Source organism: Pyrgilauda ruficollis, unplaced genomic scaffold, assembly GCF_017590135.1.
Source record: "Pyrgilauda ruficollis isolate IOZ18807 unplaced genomic scaffold, ASM1759013v1 scaffold29, whole genome shotgun sequence".
Lineage (NCBI taxonomy): Eukaryota > Metazoa > Chordata > Aves > Passeriformes > Passeridae > Pyrgilauda > Pyrgilauda ruficollis.
Genome location: NW_024524266.1, coordinates 9070777 through 9085009, shown reverse-complemented (window position 1 = coordinate 9085009; position 14233 = coordinate 9070777). Strand labels below are relative to the sequence as shown.

Genomic DNA, 14233 nt, shown 5'->3' with positions numbered 1-14233 from the left:
AGAAATCAGAGGAAACCCTTGGGCAACAGTAACAAAAAATTTAAAATCATCATAAAATGACTAAATAATAACATTGAACAGATCCAACTCTGGCATGTTGGCTTTTCCTCTAAACAAGACACCAAACTAATTCTGTGGGTTGGGATTTTTTTTTTTCCTGAGTCTTGTGTTCTATTAAAATAATATCTGTTTGTTAAGAGAGAAATAGAAATTTTATTCAAGTTTGAGTAGTAATGGGAAAACAGCCAAGCCAGACCAGACCAATCTGTTTTGGTTCCCTACTCCTTTATGGGTATCAGTTTTTATTTACTCTGCCCAGTTGTGCAATAACATACATACAAAGAGAATGAATTTCTGATCTGGAAACCACAGCTTGATTGAAACATTCCTGTTACCTTAGGCTGTTATTGTTAGAAGCAGTCATAACATTAGCTACCTGTTAAAAGGTGTGCTGGTGCAATACACAGATCAAATTTTTGTGGTGCTTGGCAGGGCAGTCTTCCACCACAGTGATCTTCAGCCTTACCCTCTTGGTGGGCACTTCCACATTTCATCTCGCTTCACAGGCCCCAGTATCCTTTCTTACACTGCTTTATCCCATAAGTAACCCTGTTTATTTATCTGAGATGAAGAAAAATGACTTTTTTAAATGAGTGATCTGCATGCATCCTGTTAATTCACATCCCTTAGTGTTATAACAACTATGCTGTCTAACCCTGACCTAAAGTTTCAGCCATTACTGAATTTGCCCCCCTTAGACTTATTTGAATTAATCATTCAAAATGTATACCCAGATCTTTTCCTTCATGTTCATAGAATGAACTCCTACCAAATCTTAAACATTTAGCAAAGACAAAAAGCCACACTCCAAAACTTAATCTATAAAATTGCAGTTTGCTATTTACCTAGTTACACAGCAATCAAGCAATACCCCTGTGTCTTGAGAAAGAGCACTGGAACAGGAAGGAATTTTGAGGCTACAAGAGGAAGGTTTTGTATGGGAGAATGTTCAGGAGGGAATTGCAGTGTTAGTTACAGCACACACACTCATATTAACATATGAGTTATTCATATTAACATATTCCACCTGCTGAGTGGAAAGATTTCCAATGTAAACCTTTAAACCCCAGAATGCTGGTGATGTCATTGAGTTGTAAAGCTAAGGCATGTCCTAGCAAGGCTGGAAGAAATCTGAGGAGAGGATTTTCTGCACACCTCACCCAGCACCACCCACGTGAGTTTTAGCTGTGCTGTGGACCAGCAAGCTGAGCAGATTACCTATGCTAGGCGACCATAAACACTAAAGAGAGAGTGAATGATGAAGTCCTGAGACAAAAGGAAATAGGTATTTCAGCATGAGAGTCTTAACAGGAAACTATTACTCCAGAACATTTAATAGCCCCATAATTAGGGTGTGATTTTAGAATATTTGACACCTGGACAGAAGCCCTAGCTTGTAAGCAAAGCTAATGATAACTTCAAAGATGCATTACAACTTCTGGGAGAGTGCCCTAAATAAATGAAAGTGAATAAACTGTCTCTTAAATTTTTGTAAGGCCTAGTCTGGTACAGACATAGGCCCACATAGGCATGAGCATACCTAGTTTGAGACTGGGATGCATCCTCTGGGAGAAATTTAATTCCTAGAAACATTGGTGTATACACCAAGAGACAGTCAAGAACTGACCAAAGGATCAGAGTAACGCAGTGATTAATTGTTACTTATTTACCTGAAGTACTAGTTGGGCATCCAAGTTGCCTTTGTGGTTTCAGCTGCTTGTGCTTTATGGCACAAGTGCCCAACCATCAAAGCCCTGCTCTTCATTTCCTTGTGAATGGTTTTAGATCATGACCTTTTCCAAACCTTTCCACGGAAATACTGAAGTCACCATTTTGTACAGAAGTGAGGAATGTGGTGGGAGGCTGCCAGTTTACATTTTCATTTTCAAGGACTGAGAAGACCAAAACTACATGAGACTCAAAGTGTACAATACCCACAAATAAGCTGCTTTAGAAAAGAAAACAAAGGGTTTTAATAGGAAACTAGTGGATGAAGAGGGGAACTTCACATGTAATGTTGCTAGTTTTCACTGACACTTACATAGTTTCATTTGAAAAAATAATAAAAACTGACTTGTCTTTGGGAACAGTATAATATGGGTTGCAAATCACTGGTGTACAATAAAGCCATGTTGCTTGTTTTGTTTTGGTTTGTTTTTTTTCCCCTTATCCAGTTAAGCATCAGCAGGCTTTATTTCTTCTTTGTGTACAACCAGCACCTTTATTAATGGCCTGCAAGAGTAAGCCCGAGTGCATTAATTATATTTGCAAATAATGTCATTTGAATAAGAGCTGAAAGCGCTATTCAGAACAAAGAAGTAACAAAAAAATATGTAGGGAATTTAGTAATCTCTGCTGAATATAATGACATCTCTGGAGGAAGAGGATAAGAAGCTAAAGATAAATAATTTAAACACAAATATCCAGTACAAGGGAGGAAATGTAGGAAATGAGAGGTGTTCCTAGGTGAGTAAGTGTAGGCAACACTGGCTACTGCCAAAAAAAACCTTTGCAAAGCATTAGTGGATATGCTAATGTGAAGCACCAAATCCAATGCCATCTAGTCACAGAGTACTCTTGAGTTCTGGGAAAAATATTAATGAAAGATGACCTATGAGCTGTGTTCAGAGACAAGGAACAAAAGTGGCCAGAGAACAGAAGGAATGGTGCATTAAATAGAACATCAAAACCCTCACAAAATTTGCCCATATGGTGCTTACTGCATCAGCATGGTCCAGCTATCTCTCAGATCAGCTGTGGAGGAAAGCACCTATGAACAGGACAGAAAACAGCCTGTGTGACACATTCTGGTGCCTGATGTCCCCTGTATGTTGTCCCCAGCTGAGAACACATTTGGGACAGCGTCACGCTTCTGCCATTGGTTGAATCCAGGCATGTAACTTGAAGGAAATGTGATTTGAAGATTGTCAGGAGAGCAGCAAGAGAGGGGCTGCTCCACGCAAGGTGGCACTCCAGGAGCCAGGGGTGGGAGCTGTCCCGGTGGGGGTGGTGTCCTCAGTCAGGACCACAGTTGCCACAGAAGACAAGTGCTCTGGCTCCAGTGACCTTCCAGTGGTGCAGGTCCCAGGTGGGGATGGCTGGGACAGCAAAGAGCCTGTTACCCTCAGAGCTCTTACAGAAAACTACAGAAAAGTTTTAAAGGAAATCCTTTCTAAACCATACTGGCACTTAGTAATGGCTAGTTATGTCAGCTGACTTTGCCATTTAAATGCTAGATGTTTACAGTGAAAACCCTTCTGAGCTAGTGACCTGAAGTCTTTTTCTGTAGTTGTTAAGTGAAAATGCACTTTAAGGAACCAAATAGCTCATTATCACTATTCTGTGGGTCAGTTATGCATTACGTGCTGCCAGAGCCTGTTTCTCTCCAGTGATCGTGGGGAGAGATTGCTGGTGCCTGTCCCAGATGAAGATATTATCCTAGGTCCAGTTATGTGAGGGCAGGTGGCTTGCAGGTCAGAACTGGGGAGTTTTGGGTTTCTGCTGAGGGATTCCCAAATGAAATGATGTTTTATGGAGGCATAGGGTTGTGTCATGATGACCATAACTTTAAATGTTGATCATGATTTTAAATGATAGATAAAATTTTTATGACTGTAAATGATATCTATGATTTTTATGACCATGTAACGATCATAAAAATTTGTACCAAGAATATGGGTTTCTGCAGTTATAACCATTGTACAATCAAATATGCATTTATTCAAAATAATGTTTTAATGGCATCATAATTTTAATAATTCAGCTTTTTTTTTGGGAAATAAATTATAATAATTTGCATTATTATTTCGTTTTGCTGAGTCCTCAAAAGCTAAACAGCTTAAACAACTGCAGCCTGTACTAAATTTATCTGTACTTCATGTATCTTTAATTTGCTCTGAGGAAGAAATGCACTTAGCTTGGCATCTTGCAGGGTATAGCATTACTGTAGTAATTATTTTAATTCCTTATGTTTCTGGAAAAGGAGTTTTTTGTCAATTGTACATTAAAAATGAATGAAAGAAAAGCTTCCCTGAAACTGCTGCTTTGTTTCTAAAGTATATTGATCTGGATTTTTCAAGTGAAAACCAGAAAGTTCACAGAGTACCCATTTTACAGAAGTGAAGTGACCAAAATTCTTCATCTACAGTGACTGACTAGATCCAGTGACACTGGATTGAGTTTTGTTATGTTTTTTTCCCCTTGACTTCCACTTTATACTTGAGATCCCACAAAAACAAACAAACAAAACCAACCAACCAAACAAAACCTGTTGGGGTTAGGTCTTAGAACTGGTGGCCTCAGATCTGCGCAGTAGCTCCTTGTTGGAGTCCACTGTTGTAAGAATTGTTACAAAAAAGATTAAGTGGGTGTCAGGCTCCTGCACAAGATAATTACTGATTAATTGGAACACAGACTAAGAGAAAACTTGCTGAAGCAAATGCAAGCATATTTTTTTAGGGGTTATCTCAGTGTGAAAAATAATTTCATTAAAGAAAGCTGCGTTTATTTGGTTTCTCACCACCACCATTTTCACAGCCAGCAGATTTAAGTAAGGTTACTTAATATTACCAACTGTGAGCAGGAAGCATCCATTTGGGTTTTGTGTTTAGTGTCTGTGTACAACTCATTGTAATTTGGAGCAAAGCACACATTTATTCCAAAGACAAAAGATGGCTTGCTTCTGATTAATGCCACCTACAGTTTTCCTTCAGATGACACATGATAGTAATATATTTGACATCAGAGTAAATCTCAGAAACCTGACACCAGTGCTGGCTTGAAGCTGTAACACACAGGTGTAGATATGCCAAGTTTCACGAGTCCCTGTTTACTTTCAAGTCCACTGGCAGCCTAACTATTGAAGTTCAGGTTTCCTTGGGGCCCAGGTTGTTATTTTTAAGATGATGCCACATGTTCTGGGTATGCTTAGACATATCATTCAAGCAACTGAAACTGAAAGGCTGGCAGCTACCTGAGTCTGAAGCCCAAGGGCTGATCCTGACCTGGGTTTTCCCCTGCCTTCCATGCCCTGTGGCCTGCTTGTGAGATATAAAACTGACTTACACCCCATAGAGGAGCCCTAAAGTAGGGGAGATGGTGAGGTGCTACTGCAAAAGTCAAGAATGTGATGATGACAGCCCTTCTCTGGGATTTGGTGTCAAATCTTGTACTGAAATTGGGCAGTGTGGGAGCAGGGACAAAATTGTCATCAGCTGAGTTAAGTTAAGCCTCTGCACTAGTGGCCAGGTGAGCCTCAGCTTTGGCAAACTGAAAACAGGCTTAAGAAGTTTGGGTGGTAAGTCAGTGAAATCACAGAAGCATCCACTTCTGTGGGCAAATCCCTCTAAAACCTGTGTCACTGAGTGGGGGAGGACCTGTGAGGAGAGTGCTGGGTGCGGATCAGCACCTGGCTGCCTCCAGGAGATGAAGCTGGGCAGTTCTCCACTCACCCCATTGATTGGTGAGCACTTCTACTTAAGCATCTGACTCCCAAACTGTGTTGTTTACAGAGCTCTGGCATGATTTGAGGCTATGTTTGCTACTGGGCAGCAGAGCTAATGAAAAAAAAAAAAGTTCTCTGAAGACTTTCGACTTAAATTATTGCCGTCATAAGATTGTGCAGTTCTCTACAATCAGTTTTATTCTCTATTCTGTGGACAATATTTGCTATTTTGCTGTGATGTAAAAATGCAAAACTGTTTTAATAATACTGAATTTTTGTTCCATGTTTCCATGGATACTTTCAGAAAAAAGTAAGTACAACGTTGGTGATGTTGTGTTTGTCTGTGTGCATCTGGCATGCTTGATCATACTGTTAACAACACTTTCCTCACTTGAACTGTGTAATTGATCACCAGCTGATGAAATGATCAAATTGAGCATTTCACACTAGCCTGGTGTGACACACCCTTTATAAGAACCACATCAGCAGTGTGTGTGTAATGCAGAAAAGGTCAGAATGCTGTGGACAAAGTCTTAATGTTAGGACAGCCAGAATATCTATGCTGTTTTACACAAATTTGGTACAGTGACTTGCTGTAACTGTGGGAAACTTTTCTAACAGAGGTAGAAATTCATTGAGGTGACTGTTGGTGCCATTCCTCCTGTCCCACTCTGTTAAAGTGTCTAGTTTTTTACCTATTCTTTCTTCGATTTTCCTTTTCCTTCAAAGAAGAGAGGGTGAAATTCAGGCTACAAAGCAGTGCTCAGTACCAAGCAGCAGAGTAGCTGAGTGCAGCTTGTTCTCTGTTCCACAGTGCAGTCTCATCAGAGATCTCCAGCTGCATGGCTCCCTTGTAGCAGTGCCCATCAGGCAGTCACTGATAAGGCTCTGGCACTGATAAGGCTCTGTCTGGGTGGGCCACGTGCTCGATGTCTCAGTAGGAGACCATACCCAGAGATGGGGAACACGACATGAGTGGGACCCTGTTGTCTGGAGGATGAAGGGCTGTGTGGTAAAGGGGAGATGTGACAAGAAATCTGTGCAGTAGTGCCTGGCATGGAGCTGGCACCCAAGGCTGTCATGGTGCTCCCGCGCAAATGCGGTCTGGGATCCCCAGTGAGCTCTGCTAACCGTGGCCTCTGCTCTGGAGGGTCCCAGGACTGACCACAATTACTGCTGCTCAAATGTGCTTATCTCTTCCCTGGGCTGCCTTTGCTGGCTTCTCATCTGGGGAAATCAAAATGTCTGGAAAACAGACTGTAAAATGAGGTATAGGAGGGAGGGGTTGAGGCTGGAGGCACTTCTGAAGCGCACTTAAATTTAAGATAAACTTGGAGACCCAATCCCACTGACTGAAAATGTGGTTTGTGGGCACTTCTTTCTCTCAGTCACTGTGGTGATTCCTGTTCTTCACTGTTTCCTTGTTCTTACCACTTATAAAACAATCACTTGCATGGCAATTTGGTCTCTGAAAACCAGTCTGCTGCTCTCAGGACGCAATAAAAGGGAATAAAATCTCTAGAAAAACTGTCAGGCTATTGCTTGGTGCAATGAAAATTATTTTTGTTACTAAAAGAGCAAGAACTGTAATTTAATTGTAGAATTGTGAGCTAATAAAGTTGTCTTAACTTTTTGTGTTCTTGTTAAAACAATGATTTTCTTTACCATAAGGGAGAAATTCCTTTTATTTTAGCTCTGAATACCTGTTATTATCTATGTTGTTAACCATGATCTTAGACACACAGCACCAGCAAAATGCAGAATGAATGTACAGGAGTTAAGCAAAAAGAAATTTAATGTACTGTTTATCAGGTAGAGTGTTATTTAGCATCAGGTCTTAAACTCCAGACTTCAGCCCATTCCTTTAGAGGAAGGTGTTCTGAAATACCATGTTTTTAGCATGAGCCTAAAGAAGTTTTCTGGAAATAGGTTGCATTTGAGGAAAGTGTTGATCCTATGCATCATGGGTTGGAGGGCTTGAAATGAAATATTTGGTTTAGATCTTTCTGAATTCTTATTGGTTCCAACAGTGACAGCTACAGTGACCTAAGTGATGACAGCTCTCCAGAAAAAGAGTTTCCTTATTCTGACACAAGCTGAAATGATTATATGAGAGCACAGAAATGGATGATGCTGTTGAGGTAAACTGAAATGTTTTGATACTGCTTTATGACACTGATTTATTCTAGACTTAAAACAGGAAATAAAGTTAACTTAATTCTCCCATTTGTTTCAAGTCCCATCTGAGAGCTTATGTCTTCTTTCTTATCTGTAGCATTTAATTGTTTCCTCTTCTGCTTAACTCTGAAATTGAGATATTAAAGTCTGCTAAGTATTTTGGATACATCTTTTATATAGGATGCTGTACAAAACCAAGTTGTGTTAGTGTTTGAAGATATATTAAAAAAAAACATTTTTAAATGATACTTTATTTCTTTGTGTCTTCAGTTTACAATTTGGAATCACTTCAACTACACTGTGTAGACATTACTTTTTATTTTGCCTTAATATTCACCTGTAATTGAATTTGATGCATTGATACAACAAACACATCCCAACATAAGTACTTTTATTTAATCTGCAGAGTGATAGAGATACAAACCAGTTTTATCAAATTGTAGCTTTGTTTGCCATAGGCTTTGCCAGAGTGATGTTGGATTGGTTGTTTATTCACCTGCAAACATGGTAGTCATAGATTTCCTTTTAGTTTGGAAGTTTTATTTCCTGTGAGACGCCTGATCTCTGCAGGAGCTAGGCTTGAAACTTGGTCTTACTTTATTTTTCCTCTGCAGATTCATCAGAGCTGGGGCTGGTATGACTCTCTCATCCTTTTGTGAGGAGGGCACAACTTTCCCCTCTGATTATGTCGCACATGGTGTTGACACTGAGCAGCTCTGCTTAGCAGACAATTAAAGCTGCATATGAACAGCATTTCTGCCTAATGGTTCCTGATCCAAGTAGTGGCATGAGACTAGAAATTGGAGTTCAGTCCTTAGATGTGTGGGTTTCTTCTGTGATTTTCAGTTTAATTCTTTTTTGCTCTCCTGTGCTACATGTTGAAGATAATGATCCATCCAAATCATGAGAGCAAAGAACAGAATGTTAAGAGATTTAATGACCTGGTACATGTACATACAGTACTGATGCCTGTCCTAAAATAACCAAAAAAGAAGTAGACAAAATGTTCCTTTTCACTCTTGCCTGGATCCTTCCCACCTCCAAACATCACAATGGTTGTGTTTCTTGAGACCAACACAAGGTACAGGACAGTCCCTCTGGAAAAGCCCTTGCTTTCCTCAATGGAGGAACTACCTTTATGAATGGTAGTTCTCTGTTTACTCTTGCAGTGTGACTTTTTCAGTACTTGGATGAATGTACTTTTGTGATGCTTTTGAGTGGTTATCAGTAGCCAAGCTGATTGTGTCTGAACATGTCACTAGTGGATAACAATTGTTATTCAACAGAATTACTCTAGAAAAGATTAAATAACTAAATCCAGATATCAAAAATTAAGAAAAGCATTGGCTTTTTTTTTTAATCTCATGGTTAATTCTACACATTAATCAGAGCTGGATACACATGTAGATCATATTTAGCTTTGTGGTTTCACTTTAGGTAAAATGCATCTACTTGTAGAATTTACATATGACTACTTTGAAATAAGTCAACAAATTTGAGTGAAAATTACATAAGCATGAAATAAACTGAGTTAGAGATGAAATATTTTTAATAATTGATATTTTTACATTTATTCTTCCTTCCTCTCCCTCTTTTTATGTTACAGAAAACTTGAGAACAGGACAATATTGAATAGAAGAAAGTAGAAGAGTAAGCTGCTTGCAGTTCTCATACTGTTTCTTCCTCTGCTATGTTCAATAATTCTCATTACAGATGACAGTTTTACTGTTCTGTAGCAAAAACTGTTCTATGTAAATGCTGTTTCAAAAGTTACCAAATGGTTGTGCACCTTAGCTGTTAATCATTATTATCTTGTGGTATATTTCAGAATGATCTCAGGTGAATATGTATCAATTCACTAGTTCACAGCTTTCTTGATTTGAAGAAAGATTTGACTGGTTTCAGTTTGCCTTGGAACAGGAAGAATAAATGCACTAGTTCTTGGAAATGAGGTGGGGAATGCACTAAAGCATTTAAGAGAAAATTGTCTTTCTCTTGAGCAGTAGAAAACCATTTCAGTTTTTTTTCCTATTGAGCTTGTATATATATTTTTATTACTTTTTTGCTGTTCTATATGTACAAATGAAAAATGGTTGCTGTATCTCAGCTCTGTGTGATTATAGTAATTAATGTTGGATACAAGTTTTTTCACTTTGCTTTTTTAAGAGATTTGGTTTCACATAAATTCATTTGCTGTATTTCTCCTGGAAGTCTGATAATGCTCAACATAATTCTGACCTACAAAATTACAGAAGTAATATTAGAAGGTGGTTTCACATTTGTATTTTGTAAGAGAGAAAGTAAATACGTTCATATATTAACCTCCAGTTTTAACACTTTTGTGAAAGTTGTAGAAAAAACAGTCATAAACCTGGGGTGTTATCTGGGCTCCAGCTGTGCCACACTCAGTTAGTTGCAGTAAATAAGTATGAAGCAAATTAAGTAAGGTTCACCCTTGTTTTCCTGCATCATGTGACCACTCCATCATTGTAGCACTTTTTCCCAAATATAATGGATTGATGTGTTTTAATTTAGAAATCACAAGTTATTCCACTGCATCACAACTCAGGCAGCCCTGCCAGGCCAGGGCTGGAGCCTGAACCACTGGCACAGAGGAGGAAGGTGAGAGGTGCTGCTCTGGGTGTAAGGCAGCATTAAGGTGTAAGGATCCCGTTTGCATTGGGGCAGTATCAAACCTGTCACAGAAGCTGAATCTGAGCTGTGGAACTGATGGGCTCCAGATGCTTGGGGCACACTTTGCTATAAAGAAAAATTCTCAGTTTTGAGAGTTGGGTTTCATTTTGGTTTTGGGTAAAGTGTCTTCTTTAATTCATCAAAAGTCAACATCTACACAAAAATAAGAAGCACCATGTTCCTTATTACAGCTTTGTAAACCGGCAAGTTTGAGAGCTGTGCTTGTTCTAGAAAATCTCAGGTTACATAGCAAATTTGTCTTTTCACTAAAAGAAGCTTTAATGGTAATGAAACATAAAATGTATTTTTATGGCTGCACTTTCCTAAAGTAGTTTGTGAATATGTGCCTTAGAAATAATGACAGCAGAATTGGTGTCACTGTATGTCTTCCCCAATGAGAGACACTGGCCACTGCTTTGTGAAAAGTGAAGAATTTCCTAAGATTGTCTGTAATGTGCAAGTGTATTTTCAAAACATTTTCAATAAATTGTGTTATTTGGAAGTGTCTGGGTACCTACTAAAGAATCATGCTGCCAATTGTGAACTGTGGTGTTAAAGAAAATTCATCATTTAATCATGAAGCTGTGCTTGTTTGTAAAGAAGGGGAGCAGCATCCAAGTTTGGATGGGACTGCTGGGTAGGTATTGCACTTCACTGATTCTGTGCACAGAGCTGTATCTCACTGAGTGTCTGCAGTCCAGTGTTGCATCTGGGCAGCGTGGGGTTCCTGTTTTACTGTCAGCTTTACAGGTGAGCTCCGTTAGCACCTGCCCAATGTACTTAATGTGTACCCTGAAGCTGAGGTTGCTTCCCCTTATTTACCTGCTTGGAGACATAACCTTCATGTGCTTGTGTGTAATGCCTGCAGAGGCTGGATCTAGTGAGGAGGATTTGCTTGACCAAACAGACTGTTCCTCATCGGGGGGTTCTTGTGGGAGGGTGGGCCAGATGCTGCATTAGGTTGCTGTTTTTCTGAAGCCATATTAATATCAGGCAGAGTGTGACTGTTGACTCAGAGTAGTACCAAAAAAGGCTTACTGTGGCCTGAGATCATGGGACTCTGGCATACTACTTCTGAAATCCTCTAGAGGCATCTAAGCCCTAGCTTTCCAGGAAGACACGGGAAGTTTTGAGCAATACCTTAAAAGTAGAGGTGGAGTTTTCTGCAAGACCCTGTGTAAGCAGGAATTGCAGCCCAAAGCTAAAGGAAATTTTCAGGAGAGAAAAGGCAGATTGTCATCAATTATAAGGGCAGGGTCTTGCTGCCCAAAATGATGTGGAGGAAATAAAGGAGAGTCAAGTGTAAGGGCAACAAATGACATATCAACCTGAGCTCGGGAGAGCTGTTACAGCTGTCATGGCAATGCAAATGAAAGATTTTCCCCAAAATCTGTGTGTATCAATGACAGTAGAGTGTGATTACAGCCTAGAGGACTTCTGAGCTGGCAGCAGAGGCAGATCAGCCCAGGTGAACAGGGGCTGTGGAAACCTGTGTGGGACTGGCTGAAGCTCATTTCCCACTGTCTGCATATGTGAGGTGACCAAAATCATCTGAGAAAAGGAGTGAGGTGGAGCAAGGGGCAATCAGAACAACATTGCTCTTGGGAGAACATGTGGCCTCTTCCAACATGCTGCAGAAGCTCATTCAATCAGTTTGACAGGAAAGTTAACAAATGATGCCATTGTTTCTGTATCTAGGACTGAATAACACCTCACCCTTGCACACAAGTAGAAGGCAGCTTCTTCCCTGGGACATCTGCATGGGAGTTGTGGTGCATTTCTGTGCCTCAGCATTTTATCTCATACAGTGCTTAGTTTTTCCCTGCTTGCAAAGTGAATTGGTAGCTGTTAGTTCTGTGGTAACTTGCAGACAAACTCTTCCTCTTATCACTTCACCCTATCCCTAATGTTGACATGGTTGGTACTTTGTTCAGGGATTTCTCACATTTTCTCAGCTAGAAACCTTTGTATTATTGGTGACAATGAACTTATATTCAGATATTTCTCCCTTTATTGGGTACTGTCTAGATTTTTCAGGTATTCAGTTGTGTCTGAATTGGTAACTAGCATGTGCTAACAAGGTGAAATGAACTGAGAGCTCATCTAAAATAATTACATTAAAAGAGTCTGCATATGTTCTACTATGCAGCAGCTTTGTATAGCTGCCCTAAAATGGCTCAGAATATTTACATCAGCATCTATTAGATGTCCAAAGAAAATGTCTATGTTGCCTCAGTTGGAAATTCCCTCTGAATAGCAATTCCAGAAATGCTATTTTCCAATTTCTGGTTGATTGTCTTGATTTTATCTGTAAACTTTTTTTTTTTTTTAACTTTTTAAATTTGTTTTTAATGTGAATTAAAATTATTAACTTTTCATGGAACACAGAAGTGGACCAGTTCTATTGTTCTTTATTCATATAAAAGTAAGTCAGTCATCTTCAGTACTCTCTGGTTTCTTGCTCTCTAAAATACCTCAGGGATTGCAGCATTTAACATCCTGCTGTGACCTAGCTGACCTACTGCTGGAATAAAGTCTATTAAAATGTCTTTCATCTTGTAAAAATTATGTACTTTAATCTTTAGACTTTGATGATTTGTTTGTATATGGAATATTTTCCCTGCTTGTAACATCCTAATTCATTTGAAGAAATTGGTTGCCTTAATGGACTCCTGGTAACATGCTCTCACAAATTTGGATCAGAGCCTAGAAAACCAGTTTTTCCTGAAGTGTGGACAACATTGTGTATTTCAGGAGTGCTCCTGGAAAGGTAAGGCTATCTTTTCTGCTTCTATGGACCCTCAGTTAATAATTTAAGAAAAGTTGGGAGATACTAATGAAGTTCACAGTAGCATCCTTTGGATAACCTAAGGACCAAGTCAAGTCTTGGATTAAAGCATAATCCAAGAATCCATATATTTAAAGGAATAGTTGGGATAGTCTGCTCTGAGGTTCTGCATAATGTATCCTCATCCAATTGCAGCTTCAATAATCCCTGATTTCACAGAGTCAATCTGAGCAATAAAAATATGACCTCAGGTGTCTTTTTGTTTGAATACCACTTGTGCTACCTTTGGAACATGGTCCTCATTGCCCAAGTATAGATTTGCAATTTGGAGAAATAGAGCAGTTTTGGAGCAAACCTTCTCACTACATGTGATTGGTTTCCCACAGCAGCTGTTGTGCACCAGACCTCAGATCCTGTTCAGGAAATAAAATCTGAAGATTCATTCCAAAACCTGGTGTAATTCAGTTCTGAACCCACCCAGGGAAGAACACTGCCACAGAATGCCTCTGTATGGGTGTTGTACTCACCTTCCTATCAGCCTTTTTGTTGTTGTTGTGGGGTTTTTGGTTTGTTTGTTTTTATTGTTGAAAGCTTCCTCAAGTGTCACTGTGATATTTAATGAAAATCCTTTCGCTAGGATTTTTCTCCTGAGAAGCTGAGAAGCCTCAGAAAAGAAATGTAAAAAATAACTATCTGATTGCTGTGGAATGTGGTCTGGAGGCTGTTTACCAACAGGTGCATCTTTGATTGGTCTCATGTGAATTGTTTTGACTTAATGACTAATTGCAGTCCAGCTGTGTCGGACTCTCTGTCAGCAGTTTTTATTATTCATTCCTTTCCTAGCCTTCTGATGTATTCGTTTCTCTATTCTTTTTAGCATAGCTTTAGTATAGCATTTTTAATATAATATAATACAATACCATAATATAATGAGTCATCCTTCTAAGAAATATGGCATCAGATTTATCTCTTCCCTCGTCCTGGGACCCGTGAACACATTGACACTCAGGGTTCCACACAGGCACCATGTTCCGAGTTGCTGGGGATGTGTTCTCACATAAGACCAGAAA

The 14233-nt window shown here is 39.4% G+C and overlaps 1 protein-coding gene across 2 annotated transcripts in view; it reads left to right on the top strand.

Moving 5' to 3' along the window:
• CTPS2 (CTP synthase 2) overlaps positions 1 to 10931 on the top strand; it is a 59612-nt gene extending 48681 nt beyond the window's left edge. Inside the window, exons 18-20 of one of the 2 annotated variants that reach the window (XM_041472519.1) lie at positions 5808 to 5813; positions 7534 to 7644; positions 9288 to 10931. In XM_041472519.1, coding sequence (XP_041328453.1) covers positions 5808 to 5813; positions 7534 to 7603 — 76 coding nt within the window. In that variant the 3' untranslated portion in view covers positions 7604 to 7644; positions 9288 to 10931. The remainder of the gene's footprint in view (positions 1 to 5807; positions 5814 to 7533; positions 7645 to 9287) is intronic. The other variant, XM_041472520.1, reaches the window with a different exon arrangement.
• The last annotated feature ends 3302 nt before the right edge of the window (positions 10932 to 14233 follow it).